The 21423-nt window shown below is 57.1% G+C and overlaps 1 protein-coding gene across 2 annotated transcripts in view; it reads right to left on the reverse strand.

Annotated features, from left to right (window-relative positions):
- SDK1 (sidekick cell adhesion molecule 1) overlaps positions 1-21423 on the reverse strand; it is an 865094-nt gene that overhangs the window by 72060 nt on the left and 771611 nt on the right. For both annotated transcript variants that reach the window (XM_080830507.1, XM_080830508.1), the window contains exons 28-31: positions 20757-20855; positions 7932-8126; positions 5046-5247; positions 525-628 (exon numbers count right to left, since the gene is read on the reverse strand). In XM_080830507.1, the coding sequence (XP_080686633.1) occupies positions 525-628; positions 5046-5247; positions 7932-8126; positions 20757-20855 (600 nt within the window). The remainder of the gene's footprint in view (positions 1-524; positions 629-5045; positions 5248-7931; positions 8127-20756; positions 20856-21423) is intronic.

Below are 21423 nucleotides of genomic sequence, written 5' to 3' on the forward strand. Positions count from 1 at the left end.
GGATCGGCGCCCGAACTCACAAGACTCTTGGGGCCTGCTCCTCTGAGGTGGGGGAGGGCGGGTAAGAACCACCTGGAGCTCTCAGGGGGATCTCAGCTCCTTTACTTCCCTGGGCTTCCGTCAAAGGGCAAAACTGTGGAGCGGTTCGTGAATGAGGAAAATGGGGAAACCGCTCAAAACGCAGCTACCCTTCCACATTTATTTTTAATGACCCTATAAATTATTCAATTTCTAGGATGCTAATGGGTTGTAGGGGTTTGGAAGCCAATCAAAGGAACCTCCGTTCCACTCGCCAGTCCTTGAAGTCGGCTTCACGACCACAGGCTGTACGGAGCTCCGAGCGGTCTGCTGCTAATTGAATGCTCCTGCTCGCCAGTCATCGCCCTCCCTCCCCCGGGCGACCCCTTCTTGGCTCGGGATAAAAGCGGGGCCTCTCTCCCTGGGTGCCCCTGTCTTGGGGTCCAAAGGCGGCAGCCGGCTGGGGGCCTGTGTCTGCACCCCCTCCTGGGTCCCAGCTGGCTCACCGTCCTGCAGCGTGGTCACCGCGTCCGTCTCCGCGCTGAAGTCACTGTCGCCGATGTCATTGGTGGCTTTCAGGCGCAGTTTGTAGGAAGTGAAGGGTCTCAGCCTGAAACACAGATGAGCCGTAAGGGCCTGAGCCCTTCCCTGTCCTGCCCCACGCTCTGGCCATAGGGAGCCGGCAGCCTGGAGGAAGAGGCCCTCGCTGGGGGACCAGGAATCCATCCTGCTCCTGCCTAGGAGGGGTCCTCAGGCAGCCGGCACTATCCTCCCCACCGGCCCCCAGTGGCTGAACGTCCTGGCCCGAGGGTAGCTGTTTTACACCCGGTTCTTCCTGTACTTAGAGCCTCTCCTGCAAAGCAAATCACCGCTCTCTGAGGGACTCGAGAATTTCTCAGGAGGAGCTAATTACCGCAGCCCTCGCACGATTCAGAGCGTGAAACCAGGGCCCGCCTTGCCACTTCCTTGCCCGCAGGCGCACCTTCATGGAGGCCCGCCTGCCCCTTGTCCCCGCAGAGGGCCCAGCCAGGCAGTGTGATTCCCATTGCAGGGATGAGAAAACCGAGGCCCGGCCCCATTAAAGTCCCTTGTCCCTGGCTTGGCCAGGACTGGCGGAGGATCTGTCTTGAGGCTGCCTCTAAGACCAAGATAAGGTCAACTGTCCGTTGGAAACAGGGGAAACACCCCCGCCCGCCTGCTGACAGGGATTTGAGGGGCCCTAACGTTCCAGGCGCATGGCTCGCAGCCACCGCGCAGGCCTGCCTGCCTCCCTCCATCGACCCGGTCCGTGTGGACGGTCTGAGCTGAGCTCTGTACCACACGGACACCGGACAGACTTCTTTTTTTTTTTTTTTTTTAAAGATTTTATTTATTTGACAGACAGAGATCACAAGTAGGCAGAGAGGCAGGCAGAGAGAGAGGGGGGAGGAAGCAGGCTCCCCTCTGAGCAGAGAGCCCGATGCGGGGCTCGATCCCAGGACCCTGAGATCATGACCTGAGCCGAAGGCAGAGGCTTTAACCACTGAGCCACCCAGGTGCCCCCACCGGACAGACTTCTAAGTAGATGAGCTGCAGTCTTCCTTGGGCCCCTGGCTGGCCGGCTCCTCCGGCTGTCCTTGCCGTGACTTCCAAAGGAGCCGATGAAGAGAACAGCGCCCTGCCCCGTGGACCGCTGCTCTGTTTGGGGCAAAGCTCTGTCCGTGTCCATCTCCCGGACCAGGAGAGCAGGGCGGCTCTGGACTCTGCCTGCTCCCCCAGCTACCGGTGGGCAGACCCTCACTGCCTCCAAGCCAGTCCTCTGTCCCCCTCCCAGGCCAACCTGGAAATTCATGGGTTTCGAACCGAGCACTGTGAAACACCGGAAGCTCTGATGGGTCCTCTAGGAGACCAGGGGGCTCCCATGCCCCCCGAGTTAGCCAATAGCAGCCCTACTCCCAACTGGTTTGCAAGTGGGGTCTGGGGAATTCTTGGCCTCGAGGAAGGATTCTGCATTTTCAAAGATCGATGACCATGTGTGGACACAGGATTTGAAGAATCTTCCTCTGTGTTTTCACATGCCCTCCCGCCTAAGACGGGATTGCACTGGTTCTCTGTCAGCCCCCTGAAGGTTCTCTGTCGGCTCTTCCCTCTAGCCCTCCACCACGTCAGCTCTCTGTGCCACGGCTGGTCCGTGACCGCAGGCCTCTCTCCTGGCCTCTCTGTGCCCCGGTTCCAGCTGGAGAAGCCGTGTCAGGTGACCTTGCCTTGGCCCTGGCTGTCCTGGGGGCGCTTCCAAAGTTCCACCCTTAACAATGATCTTTGCTCATAGCTTCTGGGGGAGCTATCCTTTATCAAGTTAAAACAAATAACTTCCCATCTGTTCCTAGCTTCCTAGGAGCTATTTTATCTAATTCTTGTGACAACCGCATGGTTTTCTCCTTTGGTTCCTGCCTCAACCACCTGAGGCCCCACATTTGCATTAGCTTCTCCTCAGATTAAAAGGCAGCCCAGGGCGGTTGCCAGGATCAAGCACTCTGGAGCCAAACTGCCCCCACACTGACACCCACATCACCTTGGGCAGGTCAATGAGCCGCAGGTGCCTCACCTGGGCTGACCGGAGCACAGGGTCGTGAGATGGTTGTGTGGATGGCATCGAGAACCGATTAGAAGAGACTGACACACGCAGCGTGCTCACTGAATCCTGGCTGTTCTTCCCATCAGGACCCTCTGGCCACAGCTCACATGGCTTCAGGAAGGGCCTGTGCCCTGAGCGCTGTCCTCTAGGCCTGTCCATCCCCTCACCAGCCCCACCATGATTTGTAAGGAATCGTTTGCTTCCTTGACAACAGTCTGTCTTCCCCACAGGGACACAGACCGAGGTGGCCTCTTTCACTGCTATGCCCCGGGCACAAAGAACAAGGCCGAGCACCCAGGAGGTGCTCAGTGAGTATCTGTAAAGGAAGGGAGGTAGGAAGGGAAGAAGGGAGGGAGGGAGGGAGGGACGAACGGGGGTGGGATTCAGGAGGCGTGAACGAGAGGACGCAGGTAACAATCAGCACGGCGTCTGGCACGCGCTGGCGTGTGGGAAACGACCCCCATCCTTGAATTCAGCACTTATGCTCACTTAGCGCGTTACATTTAGGACACGTGTCAGACGCGTCATTGATCTGTTCGCGTTTAGCACCTCACCATTCTTCAGCTCTTTCGGAATTTGAGGCCAGTGGCAGCTCCTCTGTTCCCACCCCCCACCCCAACCACGGAGCACACAGCAGGGGTGAGGTACACGTGTCAGATGGCTGGAAGAGTCCACCCCGGTCTCAGGTCAAGGGGAGGGTGCGTAGAGAGCAGGAAGCTGAGTTCCCAGCATGAGGCCCATTTCTGGTCCCCCGCATTCCAGGACCCCGAGCTGTCTGGGGGTGGCACACAGGGCAAACCCTCGCCTCAGAGTAGGAAGCCCAGCAGGTGACTTTCCCGGGAACCTGGCCCTCGGTGTGTGTCTGCTGATGGGCGCGGGGGCCTGGAGGGGACTGACCACAGCGTGTTCCACACCAGATCAGACTGTCGCTCGGCAAACTTCCAGTGGGAAGTCCCCTGCACACACTCGTCTGATCTCAGGAGGCCCCGGGACAGATGAGGCCACTAGAGTTTGGTTTTCTCCTCTCTTTCAGAGGAGAGTGCGGCCAAGTGTGGTTCATGAAGCCACCTGGGCACGCTGGGCCATGCCCCCCGAGGCTCAGGGTTGTGCCGGGGGTGGGTTTTCTGGGCTCTGGAGGGGGTGGCAGCCAGCGGAGATCTCTGAGGGGCCAAGAGCGAGGCCTCTCGGGTGGTGTGGCTGCTGTTTAAAGGGTACGAAGGTCCCTGGCAGAAAGCTGGGAGGACAGAGCGGGACTGCTTTGCATGGCCTTCTGAGATGGAGGCCTGGTCGCTGCCGTCCATTCTGGAGGCAGATCTCGGGCTCCCAGAGCTGAGAGGAATGGCAGGGTGCCCCCCACTGGGCCATCACGTGGGTTCAATGAGAAATGTGGGTGCGATTTCCCAGCACAGGGCCCAGAATAGGGGGCAATGAGTATGTGGTGTTCTGTCTGGAAGGTGAGAGGAACATTGGCGAGCCTGGGAAATGGGGTCTAGGCCTTCTCCCCCATCCCTGTGAGCAGGGCTGGCTGGGGTACCGGAATCCTTGGAGCCCACGGGCCACGCTCCTTTGTGGTCCCCGCATAGCCTGATGTGAGCTTCACGGAAAGTGACCACTGTCAGGGCCAGAGAAGGATAGGGAAGGTGCCGGCCGGCTCCTTGGATGGGCCTGCCCACCGGAGAGACCCAGGGGCTCCTGCAGGGTGGTGTGAGCCTGTGTAGCCCAGGCCCCCCAGCTCGGGATGCAAGGCCTAAGATCACTGCGGAGAACCCTTGCCTAGACGGTTATGTAGCGCTGGTCCCTCACCCCAGAGAGGGAGTACCCTCATTTCTTACTGTAGAGGGGCGTGGGAACATGAGAAGGGGCCCAAATGAGGCTGTAGTTGCCAAGAGCAAGCTGAGGTGGCCAGTACCGCTCCCCTCCGCCTTTGCCTGGTGGATCCCTCAGTAACTGGATAAACGCTGGGTTCTCAGGGTGCGGTGGGGACACCCCTCCCATTTCCCTGAGCAGCCATCACTAATGGATGACAGTGGACGTGGGAGCCACCGGCCTTGCCAACTAGGCGAAAGAGCACAAAGAGAAGGTGCGAGTCTCAGCCCGTGACTCCCCTTCCACACACCCCCCCCACTTCTGCCTCTCAGGGGCTCGGGGGCTGGAGCCCACACTTCCAGGCTCCCCAGCCCCGTGAGCTGTGCCTCTTCTCTCCCTGGGGCCTGGGGCGTGCCCGCCACCTGCACAGGGCTGGGCCTGGAAGGATGGACCCGGGGCAGAGGCCGGAGGAGCTCCAGGAGGGGGAGTCCTGGTCCCTGGTACAGGGAGCGTGCACTAGAGAAGAGAGGGGAGCTGTCCGGGTGCGTCTCTGGCCCCCAGACTCCCTGCTCCACTCCCCGCGGAGGGCCCGCCTGCCCCTGGGTACCTTTCGACAGCACAGGCTGTGGCCTCATGGCTGACGGACGAGGAGTAGGTCTGCCACTCGCCCCCGGGCAGCTCTCGAACCTGCACGGTGAAGTAGCGGATGGGGGAGGCCCCGTCGCTGCCCGGGACCCACTGGAGCCGGAGGCTGCGCGCGGTCACTTCGGCCTGCGGCACCAGGAGCTCTCTGGGGGGCGCCGGCCGCTCTGCAACCGAAAGAGAACAGAGCGGGGACACGTGAGAGGCTGCCGCAGCCGGAAGGCCCCCTGCGAGCCAGGGCAGAGAGGGCAGAGAGGGCAGAGAGGGCCGAGGAGGGGGAGCAGACTCTGGGTCCACGGCCGACTCAGATGCGCCCCAGCGGGATCTGATTGGAGACCCTGGCTTGCTCCCGGAGCGCTGCTCTCTCTCAGACAGCAGACGGACAGACGGGAGGGTGAGCCCACACGTGCTCCCCGACGACCACATGTCCCCAGGGGAGTCTCTGAGAGACACCCTCTCTGTCCAGTCTTGGGCTCAGGGCATCTTTCCTGTTGATGTCCTTTCCCTGGAAGCCAGACCGATCCCGAAACACGGACAGAGTCCCACTCAGCTCCCCCGGGGGCTGTCACCGCTGCTCTGTGCCCACAGCGCTGGTGACTGGGGGTGCAGGGCACGGGGCCAGGACCCGGCTCCTGAGCTGAGATCGTTTCTGTCACGCGTCTCCTCACCCCATCGATTGCAGCGGAGAAAGTCCACAGAGGGAGGAATAATTGTTTAATTGTTTATCATGAAGATTATCGATCCTGTTGAGAATGTGTGGTGGGTAATAAAGCAGTGACGGCTGGCTGGCTGTGTGGTGACAGTGGGGGGAGCCCTTCCCCCTGATGTGGTCTGTGCTCCTCTGGGAGCACACGCTTGGGCTGACCCGTTCTCCTTGCCTGGAGCAACAGGCCTGTGTCCCCTCGTCATTCCTGGGCATCTGGCAATGGGCAAAGCTCTGCTGGGGGGGTGGGGGGTCAGTGGGCCCTGGCAGAAGGCCCCTAAGCCCTATGGGCCCCAGGCAGCTGGTGCGGGTGATCGGGGCACAGGTTGGGGTGCAGGCTGGGGTGTGGGTGTGCGTCTCCCCAGCCCCATCAGTAGCAGATCCGCCGTGGACCAGGGATCACATCAAGTCACATCAAGCGATTAGCAAACTTGTGTCTTTCCCTGTGCCTTAGAAAGTGCTGGATTCCCTTTTGGGGCTGCGTCCACTCTGAAGAAGGCAGGAGCCTTTGGGAGAGGCACTCAGGGCCCCGAGCATGACCCGGACAAGGAGGAGCCTGATGACCTGGGCAGGAGGGGGTTCTCCTGCTGCCTGTCCTCTGTCTGGCTAGCCCCCACCCCCAGCTGCCACCCTGTGCCGGGGCCATAGGTTAGACACTGTCTGTGCTGATAGCCAGGGCCCCGAGTGTGCACGCTGTCTCTCCATCGGCTTCATGCTCCGGCATCTCTGGTGACTCCCAGGCTTCCATCCTCCAGTTAACAGTAGAGGTAACCATCGTCATCAGAGGGGCTGTGCAGTTGTCATCGTCCTTGGGGGACTGAGGCTCAGTGGTTGGGGTCGGGGGACTCACAGTGGGCTGAAGGGTTTGGTCTTTCCCCGGAAGACGGGGCCCCTGGAAGATCCAAAGCCACAGACAGGTGACGCCAGCATCCCTCTGTTGGCCACTGGAAGGGTCAGCCGGGCATTCTAGCCGGGGCGGCCACTGAGCTGCCGCCGGACCTTGGTGGGCCCTTCCACCTTGTGGGGCATCAGCTTCCCCACCTGCTTGGCCTGCTTGTGTGGGAATTAGAGAAGTGGGCTGCCTGGAGCGTGGCCAGAACATGGCCAGAACGTGGCGAGAGCTCAATGCCCGACAGCCTCCTCCACCTTCTACCTTTCATAGGTTTCAGATCGGCCCTTTGGATTGTTTCTCAAGCACTTCATTTCAACTCATGCCTCCCTTAGACTGTCTGCTCTAGATCGTGTCCTAGAGCGATAGCACAGGCCGCAGGGACACAGGCTCACCCTCTGAGTGTGGGTGCTGCACCAGCTCTGCCCTGGAGGTCTGTGGTCCGTGCTGGCCCTCGGTACTTCCCAAGAGGCCACTGGGTGGGCGCCAGGGCACAGACAGGGGAAGGGCCTTGCCTGAAGTCACACAGCTCCAGAGCCTGGTGCTTGGGGACTCCCAGATGGGAGGTGGGACAGGTCATTTCTCCGAGCAAGTGCCTTCCTGTTGTCCTCTTCCCTGAGTCCCAACTCTGGGACTAGAGTTGGGGTGGCCCTGGGGAGGGAGCCTGCTGAGGCAGATCACAGAGCGAGGCTGGAGGGCATGTCAGGGGCTCGCTGAGATGGGAACCCACAGCAGACTGCTGTGGGAAGAGATGGCCTGGGGAGGGTGTCCACGTCACTGTCCCACAGCTGTGTCCCTGTCAAATAGCTGATCCCATCTGGGCTCAACTTCTTCTGCAGAACGGGGGCTCACAGCGCTTCCTTCGCCAGGCTCTGGTGAGGATAAACCAAGACAACGTACAACAAGCACCGCGCCAGAGCCTGGAACAGAAGCCGCGTCCGTGAAGACTCGGTAGGAGACGTGTTTTTTGAGCACCTGCTCAGCAGGGCACGGGGATCTGAACATCAGAGACCTGGTGCTTGGCTTCAGGGAGCTGCCCTCAAACGTGGTGACTCAGACCCACTCTGGGCCAGTTACACAACCTCTCTGAGAGCAGAGAGAGACGTTCCTGCCTGTCCAGTAAATGTCGGGCTGTGTAGACATGCTACGGTGCAGGTCCTGCCCCGGGAAGCCGTGGCCCAGCAAGATCGTGACTCCCGTTCGGGCCCAGCTCTCCTCCCCGGAGCCCCATGACAGTGGACGTGGGCCCTGTGTCTTACCTCTCTTCTCAGTGGTGATGACGGTGGCCTCCAGCGGCTCCCCCCAGCCTTGCCTCGTCTTGGCTGACAGTCTGAAGATATACGCAGACTCCGGGGCCAGCTCGGTGGCCGTGAACTGTCTCACAGTGGCGCCCACCTCCACCGTGGTGAATGTATTGGGGCTGCTGCTGGCCAGGCGGTAGGCGATCTGGTACCCTGTGGGTGGGGCAGGAGGGCCACGTGTCAGTCATGTCAACCCCCCCACAGACCCCACATTCCTGCCACCCCCCCAACTCTGCTTTGTTTCCCCAACGTCCTTCCTCCTCCACCGGCATCAGAGAAGGGGAACAGCCGCGGTGACAGATGGAGCCTTGGAATGCTGGGCCCCCATGACCCTCATGCCCCTTCATCTTTCCCGCCCCCAAGAGGTGGCAACAGTTTCATCTTCCTCATGGCTGCTGGAGCTGGGAGGACGTGGCGGGAACCAGCTGGGGCTCCTGAGGGGCAGGCCCAGTGCTCCTGCTTTTTCTGTCCTTCCTCGCTCCTCCCGCCGCCTGCCCTTCCCCTCACAGGGCCAAGGGCAGTGCCTCCTTCTAGAATGGTCCTCCAAGGGCGCCCTTCTCCCAAGGTTACATGTCCTTCCTCTTGGTCATCCTCTCTGTCTGCCCGCAGATCCCAGCTTTGGGAGCTCTGTTTCCTGCTGTCAGCCCCTCCTCTGTGCCCACACCCAGGAAACCCCAGCACGGCCCCCGAGTTGGGGGGCTCCCCTCCATGTAATCCCCCTCCTGCGGAGGAGGCAGTGGGGTGCATGTCATCTGTTCTGGGGGGCTTCTGTGGCTCTGAAGGGCTCCTAAAGTTCCTTGATTATCAAGAGATTATGGGTAATCAGATGTTACTAACGACCAAGCCACCCAACCAGGCTGTACCGAGAGCCCCTCTGCCCACGTCTGAAGAAGCAGCACCGACTGACAGCCCCAGCCTGGGATCCAGGACGTGTGGACTCCTTGCCGGCGCTGACAGCTATGCTCTGCCCTGATTAACACCAGAGCTGGTGGGGCACAGTGGCCTCCAACAACACGGATGACAGCCAGCCTGCTCCGGTGACACAAGGACCTCCCGGGGCAGGGGACGTGCCTAGCAGAGCTGGACTCTGTCCTCCACCAGCTCGGGCTCTGCTGGCTTCCCGGGGGTGGGACGGTTGCCCAGCGACCAAGCCCCAGGAACTCCACGCTGCCCGCCCGCCTCTCCGGGTGAGATGTCCCCGCTCCTTCGCTGTCCTTCTCGCACCTTCTTTGGCTCTGTTGGCGCCCAAGCCTATGGGTGTCTTCCCAGCTCCCGTACTTCGTCATCCATCCAACAACACGAGAAGCCCCTCCCGGCCAGCTGTGAGTCTGGGGGGGAATGGTTCCATGCACTCAGCATCAAGCCACTGACTACTGTTGGTCACCGCCATTGCCATGCAGACCAGGGGTCGGGCACACCCTGCCTGGTCCACAATGACGGCTACTCACAGGCCTGCTGTTTGCAGGACCCTATGGTTCCTTCTCCTCCCGAGCATGACCGGCTGCCCTCTAGCCTCTGGCCAGGGTGTCCTACTAGACGACTGTCCTTTACCATTTAGGGAGTGATGACCTGCAGCCCAGAGAAGCGGAGTCGAGCTTCTCTGCACACTCCTCCCACCTTTCCCTTGCCCCATTGTAGGTGGGGGGGCGTCTGGGGCTCCGGTGCCTTGGGATGCTGGTCCCAAGCCTTTGGAGAGTCCTGAACACCTTGCCTCTTGAGGGTGAGGACACCACAGTCAATGTAGCCACCACAGGGGGCTCTCCTGCTAACCTCCTGGCTCCCTGAGCCCTCACAATAGCCACGACAGGAAACCTACGTATCCTCACATGGCCACGAAGCAAAGAGAGGGTAAGTGGTCTGCCTGAGGTCACACAGGAAGTCATCAGCAGAGCTGGGCTGGGAGCCCTGAGTCAGCCCCACTTTCTACTGAGTCATACTGTTCCTGTGAAAAGAAAACATCTGCCCCCATCCTCCCGCAAAGGGAGAGTCCCCTTGCAGAGTCCTGGCTACTGGAGACCATGCATTGCAGCACACCGGAGTATGTCTGGGGGACGACAGCATGTGGGGCGTGACCAGCACGTGCTCTGAAAGCACACCTGCCCGGAGTGCGATCCAGGCTCTGGGAGTTCTCTGCTATGCCCCCTGGGTCTCTGCATGTTAGGCCACGTGAGGGGGCCATGCAGCATGGATTGGCCTGCAGGGAGGGCGCCGACCGCCAGTGGAGGGGAAGGGAGAGGAGAGAAGGGGTGCTGGGCCCCAGCACCAGCTGAGCATCACACACCCTCACTCCAGGTTGTAAAGTGATCACAAAGGAAGGACTGCAGGCAGTTCTCTACCCTCTATTGGCTGCAGGACTCGGCGTCCCCACCAGCTCCTCTGCCTGCCGCTCTGGATGTCCTTGGTCACGTGGCCTCCAGGGAGTTTCATCCCCAGACCTCTGGGCCTCACCCATGCACCTGCTGAGTCTGGCAGCTCTGGGGAAGGTCAGTGAGTATGAGGCAGCAGAAGCCAGGGACGGGACCCAGACAGACATGGGTTAGACTCCCGCTCGGTCCTGTCGGAGCTGGGGATGGACCAAGACATGGGAGGGACACCCCGACCCCACCACGCCTGTCCAATTTGCTGTGTGCTGTGCGCTCTGCACTGAGCCAGGCACAGAGCCAATGCTGAGGGCAGGTCTTCCGTGCGTGTTGCCCGACAGCGGCCCGTGTTCCGGGGCCCAGACTGCATCCCTGGCCAGTGGCCTTCTGGCCGGAATGGGGTTTCCTGTCCTGGAATTCGCATTCACATTCATCTTGGAAAATTCCTAGCCTTAAACTGCTTTTTTTTTTTTTCCCTTAGTGAAAGCATTAAAATGTTCTATTGCAATGTTTCATCATTACTCTTGAATTGTATTACACTCACATGGCTCACAAATAACACGGGAGTGTAAGGAATGAGCTTAAAGACGCCTCTTCCTGCCCAGGCCCCAGCTCGCCAGGTCGGCTCTGCCGGCTTCTTGGGTGTCTTTCTGGGGAGCAGCGGAGAGCACAGGGTCGCTGAGGCCTCCGTGAAGACGCACTTGTCCTTGCTTGAGGCTGCACGAGCTGGGCCCGCATCCTGCCCCGTGCCGGGCTCTCCTCGGTAGCATCCCTGGGTCGGCATTCACTCCGCCACAGGTCTGGCCCTTCGCCAGTCTCGACATCTGTTTGGGGCCCTTCTCCTCCCCACACCCGAGTGTCACGACGTCCTCGCCTCTGACAGTCATGATTTCCACAAGGTACTCAGTCCCTAATTCTTCCTACAGCACCCACGGGCTCGACCCTGGGAATGGGGTGACGTCGGCATACTTCCTGCCCCGGCTTGTCAGTCACACACGGCTGATTGCTTACAGTATTGCTCTTCTTTGCCTGCTGGTCTGTGCATTTAGCTCTGTTATCTGAGCTATTAACTCTGAACTTGGGCTCTGACACTCACCCGCTGCTATAAAAGTTATGTAAATCAACGCTCTCAAAGCACTTCTGACCTCAGGATGCCTCTCTCCGGCTGTTATGAGTCGTGTTATTATTTTTATGTTGTCAGGATTTGCGGCGAGGCTGGGGGGGACTAGCGATGCCCGCTCAGCCGATTTAAAGTGGCACACGGGACAGATCGAAGCTTGCGGGGAAGGCAGCCGCTGTCCCAAGGCCATGTTGCCTGCGTGGGGATGTGGTCCATACACAGGGGCTGAAGCGAGCCTCACGTAGGACGGGTGTCAGCCAGAGGCCTTGGTGGCGACCCCTTCCCCACCCACCCCAAGGAGGAGGTGGAGGAGGGTCGTCTGCATCCAGAACAAAAAGCACATTAATGACTGACCAGTGACATTAACATACGCATCTCCCTCACCTAGAGAAAGAAAGCAAGGCAAGATATTTTGCAAAGACAAACTGACCTTTACAATGAAGCCCAGAGGCCACACTGACAGACACAGATGTTACCTAGAAGAACATGAGCAAACATAACATTTTTAAAACCTCAAGAATGACGTGGGACCCGGTGTCAGCGAGTTCGGCCATCTGAATGCCGTTCCTCATGATGAAGAGACACCAGCCCTCCTCAAAGAGACAGAGACTTGTTTTGTGCCGGAAGCAGGCTTACGTACGTGGGTTTGGGGCTTGGGCCCCGTGCACGGGCACACGGGATTTCTGGGTGGGAGGAACTGAGCAGGTGCTGTTTTCATGGTGTGAGAACATGCGCCTGTGCCTGAGGGAGCAAGGAGATGCAGGGACCACCTGCTTGCACACACGCTATCCTAGCACCTGGAGCGGGCCGACAGCCCGGCCTTGCAGGCACAGGCCTTGGGAGGCGCCCCACGCCCCTCGGGGCCCAAGACTGCGGCCTGCAGGCCGTTCCTCCGGCCCCTGAAGCACAGTTAGTGTAAGCTACCACCAAATATGCCATTTTTGCCTATTGATTATTTTGGATTAAAGTTACTTAAGAAACGGCCAGCGCCGGAGGGACACTCAGACCCTCCCCTGTCCCCCTGAACACAGGATGTCAGTCCCCCTCGATGCACCAGGAGGAAGAGAGCAGCCTCATCGCCCGCCTAGGGCAGTTTAGGGCCAAGGTGGCTGTAGAACCCTGTTCATCAGTCGACCCCCCAAGCCCAGACCCCTGGTCTTGCCAATTCCTCACCAATTCACTATTTCTTTAACTCAAAGGCATTAAAAAACAGCCTGCTTTGGTGACTTTTGAGCCTCTGATCTTTGGGGCTCCTGTACATACAAAATTAAATTTTTCTCCTGTTCACCTTATGTCAGCTTAATTCTTCGACCAGCTGTAAGACCCAGAAGAGAAGAGGGAGAAGCTCTCAGCCCTACATTGTGAATCAAGCAAAAACTCGCCCCACTTATTAGCACCTCCCACTTATTAGAGCAGCGTGGGAGCCCCGTTGTGCCCGGGGTGGGGAGGGCCTGCTGCTTCCCTAGCTCCTTCCTGCTCTAGAACGGTAGAATTCTGATGATCCGAAGAAAAGAGAGACAAGTGGAAAATAATCTGGTCACTCCACAGGACATTTGCAAGGAGATTTTGAGGGATGGCAAGGCATCTGGGAACGGGGGTTGGAGGGGCACAATCCAGTGCCCAGGGGTCGATGTCAGCACAGCAGAGAGGCAGGAACTCCGAGGCCAGGGTTCCTCTGGAAAGGATGGGTTGTTTCAGAAAGCAGACAGAAAAACCGGGGTTGTCTGGAGGAGGCTTGGGGTACCTGCACCAGGAATAGGATCAGGGCGGTGGGTCCGGGGCCCCTGCAGCAGGGTTTGGAGTTTGAGCTGCCGCTAGGTGTGGAAGGAACACAACAACCCAAGAGGAGGGCCCCCCACCCTGCCCACCCCAATATCAGAGCCCTCAGCCACTGGAGCCCGGGGTATCAAGGAGGTGTAGAGCGTGCGTCAGGATGGGAGGTGGCCCGAGGCCCAGGCCCACTTGAAGGTCATATCCCATAGGTGCTGTGGGTCACCGTTGGCCATGCTGGCCCAGAGAGGAGAACAGAGCCGGCTGTGGAGGGGCAGGGGTTAGAGAGCCAGGGGGCTCTGCCCACACCAGACACTTTCTGTTCTGTGCATATTGTTGCCTGAGTCCCGAGGGGCCGAGTCGGCTCCAAGACAGCCCAGGGTGAAGAGTTTGCTAGGGAGGGGAGCCCAGGAGACAGAGGAAGCTCACAGATGGCGCGAGGAAGCAGTTGCCCTGCTGGGCCCCCAAGGTTCTGCCCACTGAGGGGGTGTGGCAGGGGCTATGGTGGCGACACCCAACCCCCAGCTGTCATGGGCCTGTGCTGCTGGCAGGCAACTTTCCCAGGAGCCCGTCCCTGGGGCAGAGAACGCCTTCAGGCACAGTGCCCTGCTGGCCCCAAGACACGGTGGGCCAAGTCGTGGGGGGCAGTGCTGGGGCCCTGAGGGCCAACGGCGTACACGGCACCTGCCACCACCTCGAGGTCACTGTTACTGTCTTAGGGACTGCTTGTTATCATTTTTCTACACTTATGAAATGGAAACAAAACCAATTTTACTCCAGGTGCAGGCTTTTCATTCGTGTCTTCTCACCACATCTCGAAAGCGTCATTCTTGTCCTTTAGGAAAGTGAGTTTGGATTGGCTGGAATACTCCACCGTGTGGACCTGCCCCCCAAGGCGCGACCAGCACAGAGCGGGAAGTGGGTGTTTGCGGCGGGCTTGTCCTGGGCTCCTCTGCCACCAAAGCACGGAGCCCACAAGGCCCACTTCCTGCAGCCACAGCGTTGATTCAAGCAACACACGGAACAGCAAAGCCCAGCGTCGCCCCTTTGCAACTGCGGGAAACCCGGCTTGTCACCTCTGCCTTTGTTCTAGCTTCTACATGAGCCACTGGGAGAAAGTCCCTCAACCTGGGGGTTACGTCCGTTCCTCTTATCCGCCCTCAAGTCAGGGTGATGCCCCCCAGTCCTCATTCTACGGCCTGGTGAACATAAAGACGGAGCACCTCCAATGTCCTTACAACGCCACAGCCTCAACGGGCAGGAGAGGAGAGCTTTTCCTGTGCATAAGTGGCAGAAGGAAGCAGCCGAGTACCGTTCTTGCATTTGTCAGGAATCACGGGCGATAGTGTCGTGGTGGAAAAGGCCAGTTACGTAATTACTAGCTCGAGGGCCATCAGGGACATAAGCGTGCTGGGTGTCCGTGGCGCAAGGGCAGAAGGCTGCGCTGGGTGTTAGGAAAGAATGGGCAAGCCGAATCAATACCAGGAGGAAAACATGGCTCGAGTGAAGTCTGATTTGTAAGGTTATGGGTGAATTATGATCACACAGGCATTCAGGGGGGCAAGGCCAAGTATGAGCCGCATTGATCCAAGGCGAAGATGGAAACCATGCGAGCTCTGAACATGCCCAGAAGATGGAAAAAAAACGCTCATCTAGAAAATCAGAATCGGGAAAGGGTGCGTGTTTCAAGCCCAACACCAGTTCTAGAACCTCCCGCTGTGGGAGATGCAGGAGGAGGTTCTAAGATGCTTCTGTGCTGGGAGCCTGCTGGGGGGGGGGGTGTGGCTCCTGGGAGGATGGGTCTCAGCTGCCTCCTCAGATGGGGTGACTGTGGACCGCACCTGGAGCCCTCCAGGGGAGCTGCGCATGGCCCGTTGGGTGGTGGGAGGCCTCTCCTGAGTTGCACGCATCCTGAGTGGGCGAAAGGCCCCCATCTGAGAGTCGCCTGTTCGGTGGTGTGTCCCTAGGGCCCGATGCTTGGGGGCCTGAAGCCCAGGCCTCCCGTGGGGTACAGTGCTGCTGACCCCTCGGTAGCCCCAGTGGGTGGCTGTGAGCGGTGACGGCCCTGCCAGCACCCACGACTTGTTGGGAGAGCCCACGGCCACAGACTGGCCTCTGGAAGGCCCAGCCCAGGCACTGTGTGGCTTGTTGGCTCTACGGCTTATCCGCGTGAGGGCTGGGGGCAGACAAATGCAACAGTGGATCAAAACTCTGTATTTGCAAACAGGGATTACAGTCCCTTGTGCTCCTAACTCTCAGCAGAGTCTTGGCACCCCCTTCCGTAATAAGCTGAGGGTAAATGTTAGGCCCTCGGCAGGCAGGTGGAGTGGGGGGAGGTCTGGCGTGTGTGCGGGCAGCCCCGCATGGGTTTAAAGAGCACATGTCGCACGTTAGCTTGGCGGCATTTAAGGGAGTGCAGAGTCGCCAGCGAGGGAGGGAGGGTGACCATGCTCTGGGGGCTCCCGCCGCGTCCCCCAAAGGCAGGCTCTAAATGCTAAAAGCTCTCCACAGTAAAATATTTACGCAAATAAGCAAGTGTTTTTCCCTGCAGGCGCCTGGTGCTGTTTCATGCTGTTAATCTTTTTTGGAAATGCAAGAGCATGTTTTGATATAGATTATAGAAGCCCGGGCTGGGGAGGAGTTCATACACGCGCCCCGAGCAGGAGCACTGATTCGAGGTCTCTGGGTGGGAAGCCAGTCTTGCGAAAAAGATGTTTCCCTTTCTCTCCCACGAACATTGATCTGAATCTTCAGGCACTGTTTTCTCATCCTTCCTACGGCATCTGCAATTTGATGTGCTAGCTGTAATAATATCCAGGTGACGGGTTGCCCAGACAACATTTGTTACCGTTACAACTAAAGGCCATTACCACAGAAGACACTTAGACGTGGTGTTTTTCTGCATTATGGGTAGACAGAGCACTATTTTACCTTTTCTTTGCTTTGCCATGGTCAGAATGCACAAAGTATTAAATGCTGCCCTCTCTTTACCTGGTTTTTAGTGACCACCCCCCACCTGGCACCCCCAGGGACTATAGATCCAAATCCAAAGTTTTGAATGTCCCTTATAGCCTGAATCCAACTTCTGTCCTTCCTGGTTCTTCTCCCCATCTTGTCCGTGTGAAACTTCTGCTTGCGAAGGCCAGCTAGATGCGGGCACCGGGCGAAGACTTGGGGGACAAGAAAGAATTCTCCAGTCCAGGAGACATAGTGAAATACTAAATAGCCATGCATTCGAGCAAACATTTGTTGAATGCTTACAACATGGCAGGCGTTGTCCTAAGGTTCTCATGCATAACTCAGTCAACACTACAAGGGAATGTGTTATTCCCATTTGAGGGATAGGGAAACTGAGGCACAGAAAGCCTCAGTCCCGTGCCTAAATTTATTGGCCTGGGCTGCCGAGTCTGCAACCTTGCCCACATTGCCCTTGGCCTGTCCAGAGTGTGGTGCTTCAAGCCCAGGGGAGAGTAGGGGAGGCCACCCAGGATTCATGAGTTTATTATGTAGACATAGCGTTTCTGGAGGGAGAGTGTGACATGTAGGGCAAAAACTCTGGAAATGTTCTAGCACCTTCTCCTAGTTAGTCTGCTTCCAGGCCTGCATCCTGAGGAGATCATCAGAAATGCTGTAAAGATTCACCTCTAAGGGGGCACCTGGGTGGCTCAGTGGGTTAAAGCCTCTGCCTTCGGCTCAGATCATGATCCCAGGGTCCTGGGATCGAGTCCCGCATCGGGCTCTCTGCTCAGCAGGGAGCCTGCTTCCCCCTCTCTCTCTGCCTGCCTCTCCGCCTACTTGGGATCTCTGTCAAGTAAATAAATACAATCTTAAAAAAAAAAAAAAGACATCCCAAACTAATAAATATGGTATCAAGAAATGAAAACCTAAGTGCATGGTTGAACCAGCAAGCGAGAGGAGAAATCAGAGACTGAAAAGGAAACAGGAACAATAAGAATCGAGATGAAGCCCAGGGCAGCCCAGGGATGGGAGCAGCCAACAGACCCGCGAGGCTGGGCGCGCTCACCTTGGGCTGGGGACCCTTCCACACGTGCACCCAGGGGCGAGCACCAGGACGCTTCGATGCTGCACACATCCCGGTTGGGTGTGTGCAGACACAGACAGCGGGGTGTCTACATAGGAAAGATTCATGACGTGGGAGGAGAAGAGCCAAGTCACAGACAAACACGTGACATGAGTTGGAATGAAATCTAAAAACAGGCAACCATAATATTAGATTTTTAAGCTTCAGTTTAACTGTAGGAATATCTTATAGAAAACTGAAGAAGAGATAAACACAAAATCCCTTGGGGGTCCTGGCGGGTTGGCCATGGGTGACGGGGCAGGAGGGACACGTGCGGGTCACCGTCACTCAACACACCTGTAATACGACGGAGCGGCTCCCTTCTAAGTAGGAAATACTTTGTACTTAAAATTTTAGAAAAATTATCAGAAAAAAATATTAACACTATTTTTTGGGCAGTGGAATTGTGGTGATTCTCATTTTTTCCTGTTACATGTCTGAATTCTCTGTTTTTTTAAAGTTTAGAGTGAATGTTGTTATTTTTATCTTATGATAGTCCTTTTCTATTATAAATCTTTCCAATATACAGAAAATACTGGGAATAATATAGATGGAACCCCCAAGTGTTCATCATACCAACTTGAATAAATCTAGACATTTTGCCAAATTGGACTTTTTTTTTTCATATAAGAAAGAAGATGAGACAGGAGAAGCTGAGGTCGTCCTGTGGCCCCACCGGACCCTCTTCTTCAGAGGCAACCTCCCTTCTCAGCTCAGGGTGTTTTCCTGCCCGTGAGTTCACACGTACACTGACTGTGTGGACCCGCAAATGGTGATAATCACGCTCATGGAGGTTTACATGTGCAGGAACCTTCTCCCGCTGGGTGTATTCTCCCCCTGAACGGGCTTGTGAGACTTCCTCATGCTGACTCATGTAGGCCTTGGTCATTCCTTTAACTGCTGTGGGAAGAGTCCACAACACACCTTTCTGTGGCCTGACTGATGGACACTCGGGTGTCCTGTCATCAAACACGACATGGCAGGAGTGTCCTGTGCATGCCTCCTTGGGTATAGCTGTGAGAACTCAGGCTTATGACCCGACGGGAAGGGCCTCTGGGATTCAGGGACAGACGTGCTCCCCTCGCCCAGGCATTCCAGATCATTCTCCGGGAGTATATGAGTGTGTGTGTGTGTGTGTTTGCCTATGTCCCTGTCTCTCCTGGGTCATATCCAACCTTCTAAGGCTCCAAATCTGAAGGATGTAAATGCCATCCCATCGTGGTGTGAATTCTCTGTTCACAGTGTTTTTTCGATCAGACGTACAAACGTTAGAGATGCCCTTGAGGTAAGTGACAAAATTTTACCTTTGGACAGCGAGACTTGCGTGATGACAGTGGGCATGACCAGGCTGGGACAGGCGTGGAGGGAGCTTGCAGACGGAGATGACATCAAATGTGACGTTAGAGTCACAGAAGGGCAAAGGACCCGCAAGTACAGTACAGGGCTGGCCCGGGTGGAGGGCAGAGGCCGTGGCGGGAGCAGTGGGGGTGGGCAGGGGCTGCCACGCCTGGGGTGGGGTGGGGACAGGGCCTCCCTCCTCAGCAGGCCAGGGAGACTCTGTTTCTTGGAGACTCTGGGTACTGCGACAGGTCAGAATTCACATTTTGTGCTCCAGGTGTCCTGTCTTGTGGAAAGTCGGGCCGCCCCTGGATCATCAGACGTTTAGCACAGTTCCGTCCAGGAGAGACAGCAGCCGGGCGTGGTGCTGAGGGGGCTCTGGGAGGCCTGTGGCCCACTCTGTGGACCATCTCCTGCCCCAGGTCTGGAGCACAAGGCACGGGGCCTAACAGGGGTCTGCAATCCCGTCTCATCTGGCGGGACCCAAAACACACATTCTACCGGCACCTTCCTCCACGGCTCGTTGTGGTATTAAGGTACCAAGAACCTGTAGTTCTGAAGGTCACCCAGTTCAGAAATACTCTTAGCTAAGTATCCCACCCAGCAACCCCAGGAATGGCACCAGGAAGGGACAGACTGAGCAGGGCCCCAGCCTTGCAGCAGACGACGTCGGCACGCCCCAGGCTCCACCCTCCCTGTGTTCATGAAGGAAGAACTCAAGAAACATTTGCCTCTCTCTGTAGTTATTACCTAAAAGACAAACCTGATTATGTCACTTTGCTGCTCAAAGTCCTGGGGTGACTCCCTACTGCCCTCAGCACAGATTTTTTTAAAAAGTGTTTTTTAATGAAGTAAAACCCCTTTTCAAACCAAATCTTAGAATCCTAATGTCAGAAGCCAGCGGGTGTGAGTGGTGATTTTTACTACCTGTCTGTAAGTGCAAGGTTTATAAACTTCCTATAACCACCCAGCGCATAAGCAAAGACACGTGGGGGTCCGCTGTGAGTCTGGACTGGGGAAACACCCTATCGGATGCTGGCCTGGGTCTGGAGAGTAGACCCAGCCTGGGGTCCTGGCTGTTAGATGCCTGATGTCACGCGTCTGGGCCCCTGGGCACTCCCTGCATGGCTGGCCCAACCATCCCCAGCCGTCCCCGGCCCGGCCCAGCCCACACCTCCAGGCTGGGGTCTGTCTACACTGCCACAAGCACGAGGCATTCCCTCTGGTGAGTGGGTGACCCTCTTCCCTTCCTCCAGGACTGCAGAGGCCACCCTCCAGCAAGATCCAGCCCCAAAGCTGCCTGTCCGTGGCGAGCCCCTCAGCCCCGGGGACCTGCTCGTGGGGCATTGGTCAGCTATCACTTTGCATTGTCCTCGTGCCTCTCCCTGACGGTGCTGGGAGCCACTCACATCCCAAGGATGGGCACCTCTTCTTCACTCCTTATGGCCCACCACGCATGCGACACCGCTCATGGGAGAAGCCCTGAGTTTGTCATGCTGATAGGGTGACTAAATGAGGGAACTGTTTTTTTTTTTTTTTTAAATAAGACTTGCCGCCTTTGGGGAACTAAGAAAAATTAAGGCTTTTCATCAATGCTATCAGAGAGGCCTCCCTGGACAAAACGTTAAAAGTAAACAATTTCCCGGGGACCCAAGGCACGCAATTCACTCTGGAAACTTCTTAAAAGGATGAGGTGAGGGCCCGGCAGCCAAGGATGTTTCCCAGAGCTGGGGAGCGAAGCCCGGGTCTCTGGCTCCCATGAGAAACGAGGCTGCTGCTTCCCAGATGCCCATGGAAACAGCCTGGTTATTTCAGAGCTGAAGGAAGGGCCAAAGACAGATGGTTTTGTTGTGAACCCCGAACAAATGGAAGATGTTCTGGGCCAACAAAATGTAAATTTCATCCTTCAAAGGAACCTCAGCACACAGCTCACAGGACAGAGGAGGTATCCTGCTTTCCTTCTCACAGAAAGTGCCGGGTGGCGGCAGGCACAATTTTTTTTTTTTTTTTTTTTTTGGTTCAACCTCTTTGACGTGTAATAAAAACAGATGAAATCAATGTAATTGCTATTTTCCTCTGAGCTATGATCCCTTTAATCATAGCCGCTTCCTTACCCAGAACGATGCCATTGGGCTCTTCCGGCGGCTGCCACACGATCCGCACGGATGTGAGTCTCACTTCTGGGAACACGAGCCTTACTGGTGGGCCCGGGGCTGGAGGGAGGAGAGGAAACCTGTGAGCCAGGTGTCGATATGGGGCTACGGGGGACGTGATGAGGTTACAATGTTACATAGGGCTCTGTGGGCTGGCGGAGTGTTCGCGACCATGGATGACTCTGTTCATGGACCAGATGCTCCAAGGCCGCGAATGACTTTTGGAATCTAGCCGGCTCCATGTGGCCCCCTAATGGTGTTGAGAAAACACCTCATTTAGAACCCAGCTCAGCTGCTTTTCCAGCTTCCAGAAGCAGTTCTCACAGACCGTGCTGGGAGCCCGTGAGTGCAAGGGGCGTGAGGCTGTAAGTGTGTCAGGCCCAAGGTCAAGATTCTGCCAATGTGGGCTGAATCCTTTTGGGGGCTTGACACCTGCTATCAGGAGTTAGATAAATCCGATGGCCTAAAGTCCCTCCCCATGTTTACAATGAATGATTATTCCCCTATGCACCGTTTTAGAAAATTAAGAGTTGATGTGCACAAACATGTATAATAATTCTGTGTGGCATGGCGCCATTGCCTACCAGTGTCATGGCCCTCGTAAATATATTTACTTAAAGGGGGATGC

The sequence above is a fragment of the Martes martes genome (assembly GCF_963455335.1).
Source record: "Martes martes genome assembly, chromosome: 18".
Lineage (NCBI taxonomy): Eukaryota > Metazoa > Chordata > Mammalia > Carnivora > Mustelidae > Martes > Martes martes.